At 37.9% G+C, this 23,272-nt stretch overlaps 1 protein-coding gene across 1 annotated transcript in view; it reads right to left on the reverse strand.

Moving 5' to 3' along the window:
• LOC126187414 (probable medium-chain specific acyl-CoA dehydrogenase, mitochondrial) overlaps window positions 1-23,272 on the reverse strand; it is an 88,254-nt gene that overhangs the window by 22,412 nt on the left and 42,570 nt on the right. The window contains exon 7 of the mRNA XM_049928486.1: window positions 20,086-20,194. Coding sequence (XP_049784443.1) covers window positions 20,086-20,194 — 109 coding nt within the window. The remainder of the gene's footprint in view (window positions 1-20,085; window positions 20,195-23,272) is intronic.

Consider the following 23,272-nt stretch of genomic DNA (forward strand, 5'->3'; position numbering starts at 1 on the left):
TTATTTCTTCTCCATGGATTTTAATACCTACTCTGAATTTTTCTTTTGTTTCCTTTACTGCTTGCTCAATATACAGATTGAATAACATCGGGGAGATGCTACAACCCTGTCTTACTCCCTTCCCAACCACTGCTTCCCTTTCATGTCCCTCGACTCTTATAACTGCCATCTGGTTTCTGTACAAATTGTAAATAGCCTTTCGCTCCCCGTATTTTACCCCTGCCGCCTTTAGAATTTGAAAGAGAGTATTCCAGTCAATATTGTCAAAAGCTTTCTCTAAGTCTACAAATGCTATAAACGTACATTTGCCTTTCCTTAATCTTTCTTCTAAGGTAAGTCGTAAGGTCAGTATTGCCTCAAGTGTTCCAGTATTTCTACGGAATCCTAACTGATCTTCCCCGAGGTCGGCTTCTACTAGTTTTTCAATTCGTCTGTAAAGAATTCGTGTTAGTATTTTGCAGCTGTGGCTTATTTAACTGATTGTTCGGTAATTTTCACATCTGTCAACACCTGCTTTCTTTGGGATTGGAATTATTATATTCTTCTTGAAGTCTGATGGTATTCCGCCTGTTTCATACATCTTGCTCACCAGATGGTAGAGTTTAGTCAGGACTGGATCTCCCAAGGCCATCAGTAGTTCCAATGGAATGTTGTCTACTCCGGGGGCCTTGTTTCGACTCAGGTCTTTCAGTGCTCTGTCAAACTCTTCACGCAGTATCATATCTCCCATTTCAACATCATCTACATTCTCTTCCATTTCCATAATATTATCCTCAAGTACATCGCCCTTGTAGAGACCCTCTATATACTCCTTCCACCTTTCTGCTTTCCCTTCTTTGCTTAGAACTGGGTTCCCATCTGAGCTCCTGATATTCATACAAGTGGTTATCTTTTCTCCAAAGGTCTCTTTAATTTTCCTGTAGGCAGTATCTATCTTACCCCTAGTGAGATAAGCCTCTACATCCTTACATTTGTGCTATAGCCATCCCTGATTAGCCATTTTGCACTTCCTGTCGATCTCATTTTTGAGACATTTGTATTCCTTTTTGCCTGCTTCATTTACTGCATTTTTATATTTTCTCCTTTCATCAATTAAATTCAATATTTCTTCTGTTACCCAAGGATTTCTACTATCCCTCGTCTTTTTACCTACTTGATTGTCTGCTGCCCTCACTACTTCATCCCTCAAAGCTACCCATTCTTCTTCTACTGTATTTCTTTCCCCCATTCCTGTCAATTGTTCCCTTATGCTCTCCCTGAAACTCTGTACAACCTCTGGTTGATTCAGTTTATCCAGGTCCCATCTCCTTAAATTCCCACCTTTTTGCAGTTTCTTCATTTTTAATCTACAGGTCATAACCAATAGATTGTGGTCAGAGTCCACATCTGCCCCTGGGAATGTCTTACAATTTAAAACCTGGTTCCTAAATCTCTGTCTTACCATTATATAATCTATCTGATACCTTTTAGTATCTCCAGGGTTCTTCCACGTATACAACCTTCTTTCATGATTCTTAAACCAAGTGTTAGCTATGATTAAGTTGTGCTCTGTGCAAAATTCTACGAGGCGACTTCCTCTTTCATTTCTTAGCCCCAATCCATATTCACATACTACGTTTCCTTCTCTCCCTTTTCCTACACTCGAATTCCAGTCACCCATGACTATTAAATTTTCATCTCCCTTCACTATCTGAGTAATTTCTTTTATTTCATCATACATTTCTTCAATTTCTTCGTCATCTGCAGAGCTAGTTGGCATATAAACTTGTACTACTGTAGTAGGTGTGGGCTTCGTACCTATCTTGGCCACAATAATGCGTTCACTATGCTTTTTGTAGTAGCTTACCCGCATTCCTATTTTCCTATTCATTATTAAACCTACTCCTGCATTACCCCTATTTGATTTTGTGTTTATAACCCTGTATTCGCCTGACCAGAAGTCTTGTTCCTCCTGCCACCGAACTTCACTAATTCCCACTATATATAACTTTAACCTATCCATTTCTCTTTTTAAATTTTCTAACCTACCTGCCCGATTAAGGGATCTTACATTCCAAGCTCAGATCCGTAGAACGCCAGTTTTCTTTCTCCTGATAACGACATCCTCTTGAGTAGTCCCCACCCGGAGATCCAAATGGGGGACACTATTTTACCTCCGGAATATTTTACCCAAGAGGACGCCATCATCATTTAATCATACAGTAAAGCTGCATGCCCTCGGGAAAAATTACGGCACCAGCACAGCAAGGCCGTTTTGGTTATTGTTACAAGGCCAGATCAGTCAATCATCCAGACTGTTTCCCTTGCAACTACTGAAAAGGCTGCTGCCCCTCTTCAGGAACCACACGTTTGTCTGGCCTCTTAACCCCTCCATAGTGGTTGTACCTACGGTACGGCTATCTGTATCGCCGAGGCACGCAAGCCTCCCCACCAACGGCAAGGTCCATGGTTCATGGGGGGGACAGTTATTTTGTCATTATTCAGTACAGGTCTACGTACGCCCAGGTCTTCTATAACAAGACCGAAATTCTCCTCATTATTTTACACTGCTAACTGTTCTGTACAGCGCCAGCTAGTATCAACAGCAATATTCACTCCTTCAAGATTTGTAGCTACATTACTTCATTAATATATACAAAGAAAATTGCCAATGACTGCCTCATTCTATGAGATCTACTGGGGATTTGACATGATGATTTCAGTTTTAGGATCTGCCTTTCATTTTTATAACGTAGTTTGGCACATTGCATTCTTCTATTGCAAAGATAAGAATTTAAGAAATCAAGTGCACTCCTCTCATAAAACAAATTTCTAATTTGTATCAGAGTACTGTTATTCATAGAACAGAAGGCTTAGATGAATTGAGAGAAATCTCTACGACAATTTTCTTTGTCCAGACTATGCTACATTTCATATAATGGAAGTCGCCCACTTCTGCACAAAACTAGTCCAGTTAACATGTCTATTTCATAACAGCTGATTTTCCTAGAACAGTTATATTCCAGTAACTTGTACTTCCTTTTTCTTTTCTTAACTTGAATTTGATGCTTCTGAAATGAGTTAAAAATTCTACGTCTCCCTCAGCACAGTCCATTTCTGAGGGAAATAAATTATAGAAGAGCTCCATTTTATTAGGATTGAAAACTTTTATGGATTCACATCCTATTATCAGCCATAGCAATATATTGTTCTTTCAAAATTCAACTCTCAGTGTTCAAAGAATCACTTTTTCAATTTAAATTTTGGTAAGTGAGGGATACTTCGTAAATCTCTGAATAATGAAACACAAATTCATTTTCAAAACATGACAACTTCATGCAAACAAAATTCAGTGGTTTGGTAAACAAGACAATGGGATGTGGTTTACATACATCGATTTCAAGGCGACACATGTGACATAAAATCTGCTATTTCACATGCCAGACTTATAAATTTGCACAGCAATTTTCACCTCAATACCTGCATTTTTATTGGTTTGCCATCTTAACTCGAACCTGTTCTCTCTTAATTACAAGTTTTTTATCTAAAGAAAAATGTAAATATTTTACAATTTTCTCAGCACTTCATCTCAGTTCTATTACTTAGACTTTACATTTGATGGTTATGCAGCTCATTCATGTGATGAAATTGCTAGAATGTAAACCAGTAGTTCCCAAACTAATTTGGTTCCTGGAACAAACACAGCTGCTGCAGTTAGGATAGTTTGAAAATATAATGATAAATTGAACATTTATAATCTTAGAGGTATCCTCGATGTGACTGATTCATGGTGCACTTTCAGGTGTCCAGCTGAGTTGTTTGTTCCATTTTATGCACTACAATATTTTGACAATGAACCTAGTCATCATTTTCAGGTGCTGCAAGCTGTGCTGTTATGTGTACTCACTCAAGCCATTGTTGGAGCTTTGCTGCTATATGTATTCAAGTTAGACTCCCTGTTCCCAATACACAGTTTGATTCTCATTTTTCAAGTGTTTGCACTATTGTTCCATGAAACACACATTTTCTCAGAGTTTTCCAGTTCTGATGGATCAGATGACCAGCAAGATCTTTAAAAAAAAAAAAAAATGAGTGCTTGATCCCAAGCCTTCTTTAAATTGGAAATTCCCGATTTATTAATTTTCTGTTATCTTTATTTCAATAGATTCCTTAATTACACTGGCCCAGAAACTTAGTATTTCCACCACAATATTTGCCTCACATCAATTCATTTCCTATTATATTCAAGGCAATGCTCTCCAAAACTGATTTGCATAATTGCTTCAGTTAGGCACGTCCCTCATGTTCATTGCACACCTCCATGACTGTTCTAATAGTCTGCCCCATACAACACATGCCACACCTACATGGAATGTAGTACATACTCAGATTAAGAAGACCCAGATTATCTTTAAAATTACAAAGAAAAGTAGCAAAATAACTGCACGCCATATTTCCATAGAAGTCTACAGATCTTTCCAAAGACTGGGTCAGCATAAGGCAGACAAGTAATACCTGGCTTCTCTTTCTCGGTCTCAGCCTCAGTCTCAACCACTTTCTCAGCATTGTTAAATTTACTGAAGCTTTTCAAAAATTTGTGAATCTGATTGCCCATTCCTTTGGAAAGCTATTTGTGGGTATTCTGATTCTTCTGGAAGGCACTGTTTGTCTGACAGCATTGAAGTTTTCAGCACCAAATTGGGTGACTGCTCGAGGTTCAGAGTTAGAGGTCAGCATTTGTGGGTTGTCCATATACACGATGATCCATTGATGTATCTAAGATGTTGATGAAAGGTAACTGGTCCCCTTTATATAGTTCAGTGTGAATTTTATATTTTTCAATGTTCCATGAAATTTTTTCCATTCCATGTAACCACATTATAAACACATTGTTCATGTATTGATAAAACAACATTGTGCATAGATTTGTCTAAACAGAAAATAGTGGACTATGCCCCCAGCGTTATGGCATCAGTCTGTTCATAATACAGAAGGGAAAAAGCTTATGTGGTGGCATGCCTAATAAGTTCAGTCAACCAACTGTCAAACATTTTCACCAGTATTCCCATGGATACAGGATGTGGGACTCTAGTACAAAGACACACTCCATTGAAACTGACTATAATATCTGCACCCTGCAGCCACAATTATAAAATGGAATCAACAAGTTTGCTGATCACCTGTGACAGTGTCAGAATCATTCAAAGATAAGTCTGTGCTCAGTAGCACGAAAATTGTGCAATCGTAACCCACATTGCAGATCGTACAGACAGACAGTCTAGTGAAGTAGTTCTGAACACATGTTCCAAAAACATCTTGAGCATCTACTTCAACAGCCCACACACAATGAAAGTATTTTAAAGCTTTTAGATACAAACGGTCTGACCTTGCGACAGTGTCAGAACAGAGGTGGGAATTTGTGATCATGATATCACAGTTGCAGAAGTTACTAATGTTTAATAGATCAATCAACAGGGATAGGAGAATAATCTTGCTAGAAAGAATAGATAACCAGTTGCTAGTATCCCACTTAGACAATGAATGGACATCATTTAATTCCAACATGATGGTTGTGGACAAAGTTTAAACAGTTTGTAATTTGTGCAGTTGAGAAGAATGTGCTGAGTCGATGGATTAAGAAAAGAAAAGACCCACAGTGTTTTAGTAACAGAATTCAGAAAATGCTGAGCAACCAAAGACTGCTGCACTCTCAGTTTAAAAAAGAACATGCAAATTACAACAGCAAAAGTTAGTAGAAATTTGTGCATCTGTAAAAGATGCGGCAATGCATACAACAATTACCACTGCCTTACATTACCAAAAGATACTGCCGAGAACATGAGAAAACTCTGGTCTACATAAAATCGCTAAGCAGATAGAAGGCTTCCACTTGTTGACCAGTCTGGTGTGGAAATAGAAGAAAGGAAGGGGAAAGCTAAAGTTTTGAATTATTTGTTTAAGAAATCATTCAAGCAGGAGGATCATACAAACATATCATTGTTTGACCATCACAAAAACCTGTGCCTGACACAGTAAAAGGTATCGCTGGCATAGATGAGCAGCTGAAGGAGTTGGAAACAAATAAGTTGCTAACTTCAGACAGAATTCCAATTCAGTTTTACAGAGATTACTCTATGGCATTGGCCTCTTACTTAGCTTGCATTTATCATGAATCACTCGTCCAACACAAAGTCCCAAGCAATTGAAAAAAAAAGTGCAGGTGACTCCTGCATATAAGAAAGGTAACAGAACATCGGTTTGTTGCAGAATTCTTTAATACATTCTCAGTAAATTTCCTTGAGATGGAAAAGCTTCTGTCCACAAATCTGCACAGATTTAGGAAGTACCGCTTGTGCGAAATTCTGATTGCCCTTTCTGTGCACAATATCCTGTAAGTCATGGACAAAGGGCAACAGCCAGGTTCCACATTCCTAGATTTCTGAAAAGTTTTTGACACAGTGCCCCACTGCAGACTGTTGTCTAAAGTACAAGCATACAAAATCAGTCCCCAGATAATTGAGTGGCTCTGAGATTTCTTGAGTAATAGAACCCAAATGTTGTCTTCGATGGTGACTGTTCATCAGAGACAAGGATATCATCAGAAGTGCTCCAGCAGTGTGATAGGACCACTCTTATTCACTGTGTACATAAGCAATCTGCTGGACAAGGTAAGCACCAGTCTGCAGCTGTTTGCTGATGATTTTGTGGTGTATGGAAAGGTGTCAAAGTTGAGTGACTGTAGGAAGATGCAAAATGAAAGCCAAAATTTCTAGCTGCTGTGTTGAATGGCAGCTATATCTAAATTTAGAGAAATGTAGGATGATGCAGATGAGTAGAAAAAACAAAGAAACAAATTCGAATACACAAGTAGTAGTGTGCTGCCTGACAGCCGCAACAGTTAAATATCTAGATGTAATGCTGCAAAGCAATATGAAATGGAATGAGCATGTACAGATGGTAGTAGGGAAGACAAATGATCAACTTTGCCTTACTGGGAGCATTTTAGGAAAGTGTGGTTCACCTCTGTAAAGGCGACTGCATACAGAACACCAGTGCGATCCATTCTTGAATATTGCTCGAGTGTTTGGGATCCCCACAATGTTGGATAGAAGGAAGGCAGCAAAGCAATTCAGATGAGTGCTACTGGATTTGTTACCAGCAGGTGGGCGAGTATTACGGAGCTGCTTCATGAACTCAAATGGGAATCCCAGTGGGTGAATGTTCTTTTCGCTAAACGAACCAGCATTTGAAATTGACTGCAGAGCGACTCTACTACAGACAACATAAATTTCACCTAAGGATCATGAAGACAGGACAAATTAGGGCTAATACAGAGGCATACAGCCAGCCAATTTTTCATTGCTCTGTAGTGGAACAGGAAAGGAAATGAGTAGTAGTAATACAAGATACCCTTCGCCATGCACTATACAATGGCTTGAGGAGTCTGTACATACATGTAGATGAAGGTGCACCATTAATGAAACACATATTTTAAATTCACACACAATTTACTGAACAGCGTTATCAGTAATATAATCGGCACATGCACATTAATGTATGTTCCAAAAAGATGTGCACGAAAATGTTATTTTTCATGGGGTCATATCTTTGATTCAACTGATTATGGAGATTTGAATACCTGTCGAAAGGACAGGTATACTGTAGCTATCCTACTGCACATGGTGAAAATTTAAAAAGTACATGCTTCCTTCAGCCCAGAAAAACTGAGCAAATTGGTTGTTTCTTTCACATTAAGTGTGGCCTTGTTTGTACCTTTGATGGCTAATAAATGCACCATTTGTTCAAGGGCAGTTCCTGAGAAAACTCTACAAGCCATGATTTTGAAAGTACCAACTGGCATTGCCACTTCTGTAAATGTCTAAATTTTTATCATATGTTCTTAAGATGATGGTCTCAGGAAATTTTGAAACTTTTTTTGGCATTGTTATCTGTTACAAAGATCCAAGGGTTAAAGCTAACGCACTTATGCACATAACATCCTGACAGAAGCATTAAGAGTTTGAACTAGCGTGGTGAACATGTGGCAAGGTTTCTGGGATCATTGCAAGTGTTCTGAGGTCATCGAACTATGTTTTTAGTTGCCATTTTTCACGAATAAAACTTCATGAGAAACTGCCTCTGTATAATGGCCACTTCACACATATACAAGCTGTCTAGGCCTAGAAATTATTTGATGGTGCCACCTTACAAAAAATATGTTGTCATATGAAATCTTTTGTAGTTGCAAATCAAACACAACATTTTTTGGTACACTGCAGATATAGACTAAAAATGAGGTCCATTTTTATGTAAAGTAGCATAAAGTGAACTTGGGTTGGATGTGTTAAGCTTATATTATGCGCATTTATTTGTCGTTTAAATGTATCAAAGTATGTAAATGTGTCTAAGTATGTAAATAAACTGCCAAAACTTTACTCACATACACAATTCATTCAACATAAACAGCATACCTCATGTAACAGGTAAAAGAATAGAACCAGCTGAAAAATGCTCCTGTTGGAGCACAAAAAAGGTGAATATGCACCTCTTTAGAAGACTGACAGAAAAATGGGGAACAAGCTGCCACAATCCTCACTCTGCTTTCCTCACTAAAAATTTGTCATGCGAACAGATTCACGCTTTTTTGTGCTGGAAATGAGTAGCTGAGAGACAGTGATGGTGGACGAGAGAGGAGACAGTGATGGTGGAAGAGAGAAACTGGCAGCGATAGAGAGACAGAGCTGGAGGAAGACAGTAACAGTGGAAGTCAGAGAGAGAGCAGACAGTGATGATCGGTGAGAGATAGTGGCGGTAAAAGAGATGGATGGATATAGTAGCAGTGGGAGCGGAACAGAGAGGAGACAGTGGAAATGAAGGGGAGAGACGAGTGGAGACTATACATAGGCTTGAGGGTGTCCAGACCCCCCCCCCCCCCCAAATCGCAAAAATTAGTAAACTTTAGTGTGATATGACAAAATCAGTAGTACATTAAATGTATCTGCAGTGGCAAATATGGACAACCATCAGCTGTATAATGGAATGATGACAATGAAAATTTGTGCCGGACTGGGACTCAAACCCGATTTCACACTTATAATGAGCGGTTGCCTTAACATTTGGCTATCCAAGCACACCTCACGGCCAAACCTGAACTTCCATACGTTATCAACCATGTGTCTACAACCTTTACTTGTCTATCCATTATGTATATTCCCGTACAGCAGAGACATTTTACTTGAAAGTCGTTTGCCCAGTGTCAGCAGATAAATAGAACATTGCAGTGCCTGTGTCAATCCAAATTACGATGCACTGTTCCTTCGGACACACATGCATGTCCAAAGGAACACTGCATTATAATTTAGAATAACACAAGCACTGCAATATCGCATGAAAATCAATAAGTTCCATACAGCTGAATATTGTTTTTAGTGTGCTGTTGCATGACAGCTTGATAAAATTTTGTTCTAAACGAGAAAATTTAGATGCAGCTGCAAATCTACAGGAGTCTTCAATTCCATAGAAATTTGTACATATTATCTGCTTGACAGTATTTTTTGAACGACTTGGCAAGTTGCGATGTTAAAAAAATACAGATTTCATATCGTACGAAGACTACTTTAGTGGAGATAACTAGTGCAACAATGGCAAGCAATTATCTATACTATTTACAATAATTTTACCCACAGTTTTAATTTTTCCTCTCTGCTGAAGCCTTCCTAGTTAATTTTGAAATATATTTACTTGGACCTCAGAAAAAGGGTTTTGCTACATTTATTTTTTCAAAGCTATCACAAAGTATACTATGTTATCCAAAAGATTCATCTTTTCTGCTATTCTCTATATGTACGAAACAGTACATTTAAAGCACTCTTGTTGCTTTTGACATCACACCCTTTAAGACAAAAGCAGTGATATGTGTAACTAAGTCCATTAATGCAACCAGCATTTATGTTACACACGTATCTATGTTTATTTATGAGAACTGTACTGCATGCAACTTTGAATAGATAGTGTACATAAGTTGATGGTTGTTACCTGTTCTCTCTGCATCCATTACTGTTTTAGAACGTGCCTAATATTGAAATATTTTTGCAATATCCCTGTAGCACTGCTGTTTTGTTTCCGGGTCTTATGGTGCACAGTTTGGGAACAAACCACACAACAGAGGCAATGGCAGACAAACTGACAATACTGAAGATGTTACTAGCTTTCCATCAAACCCATCTTTATAATCAATAACCCCCCCCCCCCCCCCCACACACACACAGTTGTGAAGACCCCATTGCTGTCTCTATCAGTATGAGAATAAATATAGCCTCTGTGAGCTGCAGAAAGGTTCAGTTAAGCTTTTCCGGTCACAGCAGTGAGATATTCCGTTGCCTGCTTTTGGTTGCACAGAGTAGTAATGGTTGTTTTTCACAGTGGGCCAGACCCATTAGGCAGAACAGGTAGCAGAAAGTCATTAAGAGCCATCGTTAAAGTGGTGCCATAGTGTGTGTTCGGCCGTGTGCACATGAAGAATATTTATCTTTGGCTCAAGTGTACGGAATGTCATCCAGAATTGAATCGTTTTCACTATTCCAATTCCATAACTGTCTTTGACAAATAAATCACTAGTTGTATCTTAGTCTGATGCACTTACTGAACTTCACCCATCCATCCATCCATCATCAAACCCTGTTAATTAACACTTGATTTATCATCAACAAGAAGAGATATAATTCTCAACACAGTAAGGCAAAAGGAAGAGGGTGCCTTACAACTGGCAATGCGTAGTGGGACTAGAATTTCATTGCAATCTTCTGAGATGGCCGATGCAGCAGAACTACAATAAATGGTGAGTGTGCAGAATTCCAGCACAGCGTTACTTTATTTTAGTAAAGACAGTGTTGAAAAGGACTGATATTTTGTGAACTATATACTGCCAATACATTGACTTTAGAAATAACAGACCCATGCTACCATTAATAGTGGATGCTAACCAGTGATGAAACCACAGTGATATCAATATGCAGGCCAGTTCAACCATAAATGTTAATTCTGTAAATGAATTGGGAATTTTGTTAAATAACAGTAATTTAATTTTGAGAACAACCAACTTGGTGTACCAGTAGCCACCTAAACAATGGACGCTGCTGCATCAACAGTTAGCCATGTACCAGTAATGGTGGAATTAAGCTAACTGATCGTCAACACAATAAATAATGATCCCAGGCAGAAAAATTATGACCTCAAATGGCTCTGAGCACTATGGGACTTAACATCTGTGGTCATCAGTCCCCTAGAACTTAGAACTAATTAAACCTAACTAACCTAAGGACATCACACACATCCATGCCCGAGGCAGGATTCGAACCTGCGACCGTAGCAGTCGCGCGGTTCTGGACTGAGCGCAAATTATGACCTCAAACAGTAAACTGCTGAAATTGAATAGTACACTAATCGCATGGAGAATGAAGTCAGAAAGAGTGCACTAGAATTTCGAGAAACATTACAAAACTCACGAAATGTACTCATTGGTATATTCATGAGAAAGCACTATGAATTGTGTAATAAAGTTATGAGGGAACAATCCAAACTCAGATTAGAAGTTGAAGAATTAAAATTGAGTACGGTGAAGATAATGCACCTCTTTAAGCTGCTCTTGATTAGGTGGAAAGTAAAATCAATATGGAGATCATAACAATAAAAAATGATAGTTAACAGTGCGGACAGTCAATCTTTGTAATGGTAATTGGCATTGAAACAATGCATGGCCCAAGCCACAAAAGCTGAAGGCTTGCAAACTCACTTTAGATGACCATATGCTGGGGAGGGGGTTACAAATAAAGGTCAGTTTAAGATTAGGGCAACACAAAGCTTGGTTGTTGATATCCCTATTGGTACACTCAAGTGTAACAAGTTCAAACTGAACAGAAGATTACATCAGTTCACACATGCTTTCTCAATACTGTATTCTGAGAAACAAAAAATTGGTATATGAGTGAGCAGTTTGAAAGACAATGCACATATGTGTGGCATGTGACTTGCTGACAGTTAAAATAATTTCAGTGAATGTCAGAATAAATTTTGGACTGTCGAAGAACAGTGTACGGTGAAGTCAAAATTACTGATGCTGCCATCATACAGTTGCATTCACAGTATCATTTGTGAATTTTTGCAGAGGTACTGTGACTGTAACTGGTATTTAGATGAGCCTGTCAAAGACACAATACTTACTGACATTCTTATACAGTGATTACCATTGCATGCCTGTGTGAGATTAGCTTTCACAAGATACAAACACATCAACAAAGTATATTTGAAGGCAGATCAAACCGAAGCTCGACACTGAAAAAAGGCAGCATGAGAACAATCATTCTGACATGAGAAAAATGGACAATGAGGCACCACAAAATGGATATGGTAGTGAAGGGAACTTTAAAGCATTGAATTGGTGGAATGATTGTAACTAACCACAAAGATATGATAACCACAGGCTACCATGTGACAGACAACTGGGATATTGTGAATTCCAGAGGAATGACGATCACGAGACTTACAATCAATCGTAACAAGACAGAAGAAATGATGATACAATTCCAGCTCAGGATTTGCAGGAAAAATGAATTTAGTTTCTGGTGGGAATCATGCTGAAACCGAATGTATGGACATCAGGTCATCTACAATTAAATGGATGATACACACAGACAATGGATGCAGCATTATGGAAGACTTATTAAGCAGAGACAAACAACGTTCTAAAGGTGTGTCCACATGATGCCTTTTTTGTGTTCAACTTTGTGCATGCACATAAATTTCCAATAGCGCAACTACGCGTACACATTTGTGCATGTGTAATTTCCTGGAAAAGGAGGCCATGTGTTAAGCACATTTCTACCTGCCTTCAGTGGGAATCTTTGCGTCCTTTGGTTGGAATCTTTGCATTTTTTACCAGATGATGAGCAGTGAGGGTCCATATGTGTTTGATTGTGTATTATGCTGAGGTTAGCTATAAAGCGATTTATGTGCAATAATGTCTGTTGACATCAAAGGAAGCACACTTAAGTTTGTACATTACAGACAAAGAAAAAAGGTTGTGTCTAATGCCGCTGCTGAAGATTATTTGAATAAAAATTCAAGATATGTTGCCCAGAGCATCACATATTAGATTGTTTCTGATCATATTTCTGCAAACAATAAGATACCATAAGTTTCAAAGTAGGAAAACTGAGAAGAATAACCCAAAAGTTTAATGAAAGTGTATATGAAAACTGTGGCTGAATATATGTGCTATGGTGACTTACAGCACAACAACTGAGGAGTCTGACGTCTGAACAATAGAAGTGATGGGGGACGTGTAGCTCCTCAACAAATTACTAAAAATAGAAATGAAGCACACTGATGAGCAAAAAATATGAAACTGAAAAACACAACCTCCATTCTAGTGGATTCCGGCATCTATGCAATTCAAAAATTTGTCGAATATGATTATGCTAATCTATATATCATATTTCATGATTAAAAGTAAATTAACCTTCACAAAATGACTAAGAACCTCCCTGGTTCTCAGTTTCAGGAACCATCACTTTTTTTTATTTATTTATTCGTGTTCTTTTATTCCAGTAGTCAAAGGAACTGCATGGATATGGAATGACTCATAATTGTACATTAGAGCAGTACTTACAAATGCTAATAGATACAAATTGTAATATTGTATATGAATGAAATATGCTAAGAATTACAGGCTTAGGCATTTCCTACAGTGGAAGGAGGTATAAAAACAAACAAATGATAAATTACAATGATTCCACATTACAAGGCAAACTTGATAGAATTGAAATGCTTTGTTTCAAAATAGAGAATAAATAATTCAAACTAGTTTATAAGTTGCCAGTTAGTGGCTAACAAAATTTTATTGTCAGCCTTATCGCTGCAGTTTCCCAAGCAGAAAATCTAAAATCTTGTCATGACCACCTTCCAAAATTTGCAGAAAAAACATTGTCATCACTTTGTACTTCTCATCCCTCTGTTGTTTATATATTTCTGTACCTACAGGCACTTTTGTGTTTCCCTTTATTGTTGCCCTTATATCACAATAAATGCAGTATAAGCTCCCAAGCAATAAAGAACATTTGTTGCAGACTGTTTGCACAATGAGACAAAGTGTGGATACGAGAATGCCCATGTGTACGTGCATTCTTTCCACAAATTTCTGTGCATGCCCTTTTATTCCCATGCATCTGCAATTGTACATGATGAAAGAGGCATTGTGCGCACATACATTATGGATGTTATCAAATAGATTGTTACAGCCGAAGTATGTGGAATTGATATCAGTATCTTACTAGATTCTAGCTTGGAGATGAGGACAGTAACTGAACTCAATAACCGCATAAATTTCCTGATATTTTCAGTAAATCAACTCAGAACTGTAATAGCAGTTGGAAATTAAAGCAGGCCAATCACAGAAAAAATTCTGGTAAAATATTGAATACTGCAAGGACATTCTGAGCAGTTTTTGTTGTTCTTTTTTTGAGCATTGGAATTATCTTTGGTACAGACTGCATGACACAAAGATGTTGCTGAGTAGGTTATGTAGGACGACATGCTTACATGAATAACCAGGAACAAGAGATGTATATTTGCTTGCAAGGAACTGTAGATGATGACTGTGAAGGCAATGCAGGCATGAACCTTGATTTCGTTAGCATGAAAGAAGAAGAGAGAGCTGTGATTCCACAGTTTTGAGGGGAAGATAATTACGTGAAGATGTGGGATGACACTACTGATGCTGTAGCAGATGTTTAATGAAACGCAATAAATTAACGGATCTTGTCGAGCATCGAAGGAAAAGTTGAGTGAGGTATTGGGATGGCACTCTATCAAGCATTAACTGGAAATACTTAATTTGATTACCACATCTGTTTAAGATATTTTAATTGTTTCAGCACCGTCGGAGGAACATTGACTCTTATGTCATGTCCTTAGTGCATTTAAGAGAGATTGGCAGTGTCACAGTTTGGAAGGAAGTAAAGAAGATTTCTCTGACATGTAACTACAAAAGAAGGGACTGAGTCCCATCCATAGAAGATAAAAGACCTTTGAAAACTTCTCTGTATTGATGTGTGAAAAATGGTTGAAAAGAATATTTGGGATTCACTGGGTACTGCTATTGCTCCTTTGCTGTACACTACTTTGTCATCTCATTTATTAAAACTACTAAACAAAGGACACCTTACAGACCTGCGGAGAGGAGCAGCCAAAAGTTTTTGAAGATATTTGTTCAGGCTTGTTACTAGCACAAATTATGCATCACCCGAATTTGACAACCATCTTCTTAGGCTTGGATAGTACTGAATACGGTATCAGATCCCATCTGTTTCACCTGTATGAGGTCCATGATCGAAGTGGCATGGCACAACTGCCTTTGCCAGCAAAGCATTAACGGTGTGGGAAAGGAAATACTGAGTGAGAAGCATTGGCCATCACATGGATTTTGATTAAGTTCAGATTCCATTTGCTTCGAAGACACATCATTGTGTGGAGAGCCTACAAAGTTTTATTGTTTTTAATGAAATGTAAACTCATGCAGGACTGCCTGACAAGATGGGCACTTGCACTTCAGCAGCATGACTTGGATGTTGAACATATACCATGAAAAGAGATTATTATTCTCAATGTGTTATCATGGTTACCTGAAAATCCAGGAGAAATTAATACAGCACAACCAACGGTTTACAAAATTTGTGTGAACTCCATAAAGACATTAAAAAGCTATCCAGGAACACTAAGAGTCAAACAGGACACAGATGAGACCTTGAGATGAACTAAGACAAATGTGACAATCCGTTAGAAGTGAAGATCCACACCTATTATTGCAAAACATCAGAATGTATTATACCTGAGGGGACAGGCACAATCTGATCAATGGTGATTGTGTACACCCATAAATGCAGAGGATGACTAATTAAATATACAGATGTCAGCTACGCACATTTTAGACCCAAGAAATGTACAATGAAATTGGAAAAACACTATTCACAACTACACAACACAAGGAATTCATATCATTTGATACCTGATAAACCAGGGCAGTTGAGAGTGCTGGATGCTTTCATCCTACTATTGAAAGCTAAAGTAAACTTGTAATCTAAGGGGTTTCCTCGAAATATGTCAAGCTACGCCCACTGCGAAAAGCTACCAGCATGATAATGATCAAGGAATTACGAGATGATTATTTTGTGCATAATGTTAAACTAGTCTCTATTTTGACAAACAATGCCTCACAGTTCCGATCATCTGAATGGAAAACATTTTTAAAAGAAAACTGTGGCAAACAAATTCTAATCTCTGCTTATCATCCTAGGTACAATACAATGAAGTGTACGATTCATGGGTTTCTATGACTGTGTAGGGCATATTGTGGAAAGAAAACCATAAAAATTGTGTCTGTATATGTGCGGATGGATGTGTGTGTGTGTGTGTGCGCGCGCGTGCGAGTGTATACCTGTCCTTTTCCCCCCCTAAGGTAAGTCTTTCCGCTCCCGGGATTGGAATGACTCCTTACCCTCTCCCTTAAAACCACATCCTTCCCTCTTTCCTGACGAAGCAACTGTTGGTTGCGAAAGCTTGAATTTTGTGTGTGTGTGTGTGTGTGTGTGTGTGTGTGTGTGTGTGTGTTTGTGTGCGTGTGTCTATCAACGTGCCAACGCTTTCGTTTGGTAAGTTACATCATCTTTGTTTTTAGATATATTTTTCCCACGTGGAATGTTTCCCTCTATTATATTTCTACATTGTTTAACAGATTAGTAGAGGTGTTGTCTTACCCTGATAGACAAAGCTTCAGCTTTTGAGATCATGTGCAGATTCACTGTGAAGAATTCTGAAGGATAGGCCTGGGCGAACAATACTTGTGTTTGAACAGGCTCAAAATTTCCCAATATGCCGAAGTGCTTGGTATAATGTCAAGCTTACTTGAACAATCACATTACATTTGACTCTTGCAGTGCTAGTGCAAAAGATCCACGAGAGAATAGGAACTACCCACTAAAACATTCTATTGTCCTGCTTAACATTTGGCAGTTTTGTGAAACACAAGAGGAAACAATATTAAATTTTATCATCTTACAAACTCATTCGAAGTACCCGGTAAAAATGTAACCAGCTTTTAAATAAGCTTTCAAACAATATGTTAACCATTCAAGAGAAACAAGGAAAAAAATTAATCCAGAATTAAGTGCCTGACAAACAAAATAAATCATATTAAACAGATTATAACTTTTTCCACGAGAATAAATTACAGTGGCAAGCCCCGCCACGGAGACATTACCAACGGATGTCACTAGACTGCGACATGAGAAAAAGTTCAAGAAATGGACTGAACCAAGATTGCGATCATTTATCTTTGTATTAGTTGCTGTTGTTACTTGCAGCCTGCACCCCATAAAATATTGTCACAATTGCTCAAGCACACACCTGCCGAAGGGTTGGAACATTGGTACTGGTTTGACTGAAAACTAGGATGAATGCGGGGTGGGGAGTGATGAGCAGACAGTAAATTTCATCGTGCTGCTGACCACAGAAATCTACACTGTGTACTTTGGCTTTCTATGAACATTTGCAGTTTGTCTGGATCCATTTTTAGTCAGAACTAAACTGACTTTAAAACCGAACAAATAATAACAGTATATATTTCTGCAGGAGATGGGTAGGTCTACACTAGGGCCAGTGGTGCAATTTTGTTTCATGCACTAGTGTTGTCGACACTCACTGTGAGGTACAACAGGAGCGAAAGGGAGTGTGAGGGCTGCTGGTTGCTGGTTCTAGGCAGCCAACGAGGGGGCAGTGGGCAGATAACATGTTTGGAAGCATGAGATATTGTAACATTCTCATGTCAGTAAAGAAATGAAAAATCTGCTGTGTATTCAGAAGAAAACAACTGCACCGTATGTCCAACCTCAAGGAATCGCAGCATATTTGGAAGGAACAACCAAAATTTGTAATAAATTTCGCAGCTGTGCAACTAGGATGATGATGATGTGATGGTGGTGATTTCACAATGACAGGCTTAGTAAGCAGAACAGGTACTGGAGACAAAAAATGATATACTGGTGACCTATTTCTTTTTGTTTATTTTATTTCTCTTTATGAGCTATATCTTTTTGTTTATTTTATTTCTCTTTATATCATCAAAATTTAGATACATAATAAATGATATAATTTCAGAATTGGCATAACATTAACTTTTTAGGCAGATATTTTGTCAATAAAACTGTTTCTAATTTTGACTAATCAGAGTAGGTTAAAAATAAATTTTTCTCAAGGAGTCTCTTGAAGAAAAGGTGTCACCTTATATTCAGGGTTGTTTATACTGAGGTAAATACGGATGTCATTTTCTGAGCCTTCATTGCATTAGATGTTTAGCAATATTTAAATCCTTGTATTATGGATTTACTCGAGATTCTGTTCCAAGTAGTAAGGACCCATTGTCCCAGCATGGACCTTCACTCATCCTTTCAAATTTCTCCTGGAGTGAGGGTATGGTCTGCTTGTAGTCGCACTCTGTTCAGCGGTCACAAAAGAGCTTTGAAATGACTGTTCACAAAAACATCATGCAGGTAACATCTCTTTTAGTGGTTGTTTCCTGCAAAGAACCAAATTGGGGGCAACTTTCTACCTTCTGCCAGAACACACACAACGATTTCTTTTGGCCTTTTCATCGGCATACCTTCTTGTAACAAGACGTAACACCACTCATGTAGAATATGCTATCTGACAGCATATCAAAATAAACAAGTGTCTCATCAACACTGCCCACCACCATAGGTTGATTATATAATGCCAAACTGCAAATAGTTTTCCATCAAATGCTGTGGGAAGTCGCTGAGCTAGAATATTTCTTCACCGTATATAAGCCCAGTCCTCTTGATCACACACCAGGTAGTACTCACTTTGAATTCTGCATCGCCTGCTATTGCACAATTCTCTATTTCTGACACCTTCATTCTGTTAACTTAAAGTAATGAAGAAGCCTTCATTCAATCTCTCCTGCACTTACTGCGTAACATGCTGTGGCAATTCATGAAACCCTCCTTACATCAGTACCACGAAAGCTAGGCATGTAAAATTGGTGTTCTTTAATTTATTCTTCATCCGATACCACCTATGAAGGTTTTCTGCTGTGAAACAAATTTTTTTTCCTGTCACATAATTTTTGTGGCCTCTGCTCCATTATTGACCAATAACTTAAAATTAGTTTCATACTGTCTACATGAAAAGACAATTCTTAAGTTCAACTATCCCAGCGTTCAACTATCCCAGCAAAGTCAAGGCTGTAATTTGCATCCATCATTGTTCAATTTACTGTTTTTAAATCTTTCACCAAGAAAGCAAACTGAATACTCCTGTTACTTTTAACATGATAATCATCATAAAATTCAAATGCTAATGTAACGGTGTGAAAAATGTAACAACGTTTAAAACCAAGACAAGAATGTATTGGCCTCTTGTCTCCCTAGAGCTAAACTGGAAGAAATTACAACATTTTGGGCATGCAATGTGCTTTCTTCATCATTTATTTCCAATATTAAAGGTAAACTGGTTGTGGTGTAGCAGCATCAGCTGTAACGCCATTACTGAACTCCATGTTTCATTTATTGTACCACATATCAAGTGCTCTGTATATTATTCAAGCAGACTGAGCTTTTTGCTGCCCCTTCACTGTTCAGCTGCTCTTGTTCATCATAGCCCAGTAAAGCTGCTCCCTTTACACCCCTGCTTGCCCCTCTGAAATCATCCAATTAAACCTGCGTGTGATGTCAACTGCCAAACTATCTATGAATACAAGATAACCTTGTATTTGTCCAATGATGAATTTATGGAAAAATCTTGTCTTATAATCTCATAAATGGGGCAGTTCAGGAACATATAGTACAGAGAAAACAACTTGAGTTTTAACTTTTAGAGACAGAACAAAGATTAATGCGTGCAAACAGTCTTATATAATTTTGTTTCATCTACACTCAATTTATTAGAAACATTATCTGGAAACTACTGACACATTAACAAGCAGCAAATTACTTCTTACTAAAGGAAGATTGGTACCAAATTTGCATACAGTGTTACCTTTCTGCCTGGAGTCAAGCCAGGAGTATCCCTCTCCACAATGAATCCAGTGAATGCTTTACCTGCAGATGCCTTAGGATTGGGATCCGTACGAGCCAAAACAAAGTACCTGAACATAAAGATGGACTATGTAATTGCATGTGCACTTTTCAGACATATTGCAGTAAATCAATAAAAATGTATTTTTTGTCATACAAAACATAAATAATTCCAAGATTCAATTACTTTTGACAAGCTACTTTCACTGAACCATATTCAAAAGAGTAATTTCCATTCTCTTACAAGTACAAAGGATTAGCTCATTGTAAGTAATGGTGGTATTTATGTATAAAAATATTAATTTCACCTGATTCTCTATACTGTGTATCCTTGCATAAAGAAATCCTTGTGACAGAAATGCTTCTATTAGAAAATGTAACTTTAAAGAGAGTTACTGCAATTACATCTAGCTCTCCTTTAGGATATTACATTTCTCCCATGGCCACTCCTTTCAGGGTTAAGGAGCTGCCACTCAAAAAATTCATTGTAAGTACAATAAAATCTGCTATTACGTTATGATTTAAAATTAATATTTCTCTTTGAATTTCCTATTATTTCCCATTTTCTACACTGTAAAGACATGTGACACACAGACAGGCTCAGGGAGTCTAGTACACATTTTGGCAAAACTCAGTTAAATGCAGTAATGTCTAATCAAAGCACACACAGTTTGTGGCCAAAGGATCTAAATGACAGTTTGACATGTACTGAGACTAGTGATGATGAGGTGAGATATGGGAAAAAGGACCTTTTGTTTCTTTTCCAGGTTAACAGACACAATTCTCCGTGTAAAGGCCAAGAAGGATGTCTTGTTTCCTCTTCACTCATCCCTAATCAAACAACTGTGTTGTCTGTGAACTATGTGATTGTAGCATGTGGAACTGCTCTTTTCAGTTAATTTCAATTATGGAAAGTGTGGTAAGATATAATAATAGGGAAATAATTAAAAAATACTCCAGAGTTCAAATATATATTAAAATTTGTTAAGGTGAATAAATGTGTTATATTTATATACCTAACCCAAGGAAGACATAATTATTTGATTACGTTCTTTAGGCAAGCTGAATTAAACTGAAGGGTATTTGCACATTAACTAAACATTTGTTATTTTTATATAGTGTGAATGATAAGTATGTACGCATTGACATACTGAATGGATAAAATAGGGGAAAAATGTTAGTGGATCATCAGAAGCATACTGGATTTTGACTTAACTCCTCTGACTATTTTGGACGATAGAAACGACACAAAACAACATTAGACAGTCTAAGAGATGTATCACTTACCAAACTTCACCAATTCAGTTCATAGGCCTATGAATATCAAACCTGGAGAAGCGAGAATTTTTTCCTGATTTATAGAGGTTTCCCAATACACATGTAGTTTCTGTATTTCTCTGTCATGGAGGTTCAAGGAAAGAGGGAAACAGGATAAGAAATGTATACAGATTCAGAAGGATGTAGGTTGCAGTAGGTACTGGGAGATGAAGAAGCTTGCACAGGATAGAGTAGCATGGAGAGCTGCATCAAACCAGTCTCAGGACTGAAGGCCACAACAACAACAACATGGAATTACAGTATCTAAAAGAACATTATTTACAAAGATACACTTAAAAACAGAAGTAATTTCAATGGTTTCCAAGGGAAAGTTATAGGTCCTCTGCTGTTCCTAATCTATGTAAACAATTTAGCAGATAGTATGAGCAGCCCTCCTAGAGTGTTTGCATATGATGCTGTCAGCTAAAGTCCACATTAAGGCCAGCAGGAGCCATGGTGGTGTTTCTCTACTGCTCATAGGTTGACAACACATCATTTTCATGTAGCCAGTGGGCTTACACTTTCATGTAAACAATGAGAGATGAGAAAAAGAGGTCATTTATTTCTAGTGACAAAACTGAAACCCTTGTCTTGTTTGCTGTTTATTATTGTCTATTTGCGAGATTTTTAAGTCATTATGGCAATGCATTCTATGCACTGGAATGATCTAAGCAATTTGGATCACCATGGTGGCATTGTCTGCTGCTTTTATTATCAACAAATAAAAATGAATTAAAGTGATGGAGAAATGACTCTGAAAGAGTCAAAGGTTTCTGTCGATGGCACCGAAAGCCACCATTTTTTTGAAATGTTCTATGCAGAATTCCTGATTTTCTGGGAGCAAGTTAGAAGTTGGCACCATTCTACTATTTATTAACTTGTGGCTTTATGAGTGTATATCCAAAATGTATATGTCAAGAACTCGATTTGACTAAGAAAACTGTGGTTGACTGGAGACAGTTTTGTGGTAAACTTTATATTGAAGTGTGCACGAGAAACTTGGTGTTGAAGGAAAAGTTGTCAAGACTGACGAGTCTCAATTCAGCAAAAAGGAGTTTGGAAGAGGGGCAAGATGAAAGGGAGACAGATGTTTGTGGGTTACCCAAGAGGAATGCACAAATGTGTTCTTTTTTTCTTTTTTTCCATGTTGTGCTTCACCATTCAAAAGCTGTTCTGTTGGAAAATATTTAAGGTCAATATCTTGTCAGGTGCAACAATAATTTCAGATTGTTTGTGACTCAGAGACAAAGATTTTAACCAAGTTACCATTAATCACAAATCGGTTTTTAAGGATGCGAAAACAGGTGCTCATACAATCACCACTGAGGAGACATGGGCTGCTGTTAAACAGTACCTGCAAGGCACAATCAAGTGCAAGACTTTTTTTTAGGTACTTGTTCAAATGTGTGCGGACGAAATGGAACAAGAATGCATCTAATTATTTTCATGTTCTCCCCCCCCCCCCTCCCCCCAGGCTGCTAGTTTAGTCTACAATCCAAATGAATATTTTTTTTCCCCCGTTCAAAAGATTGTTACTCCTACCACAAGCAGAAATTCTATTAATATTATTGGTTGTCACAAATATTATACTATTTTTCTCACTTATGTCACTACTTATGGGGTTGCACTCAGTTTTAGATGTCAAAGTTTGCTTTTCAGTTGGCGAAGTTCTTGTGCAACTGACTTACTATTAGCTTAGTCCGAGGTCTAGATGTGTCAGGCTGGTTGTGAGTTGGCAAAGCCAAGAATCTGAAAGCTAAAACACCTGTCAGTGCTAACAGTCTGATCTATAGCTTACACTGAGGTCTAGATTATGTTGCTCATGAAAATTA

Source organism: Schistocerca cancellata, chromosome 1 (genome assembly GCF_023864275.1).
Source record: "Schistocerca cancellata isolate TAMUIC-IGC-003103 chromosome 1, iqSchCanc2.1, whole genome shotgun sequence".
Taxonomy (NCBI): domain Eukaryota; kingdom Metazoa; phylum Arthropoda; class Insecta; order Orthoptera; family Acrididae; genus Schistocerca; species Schistocerca cancellata.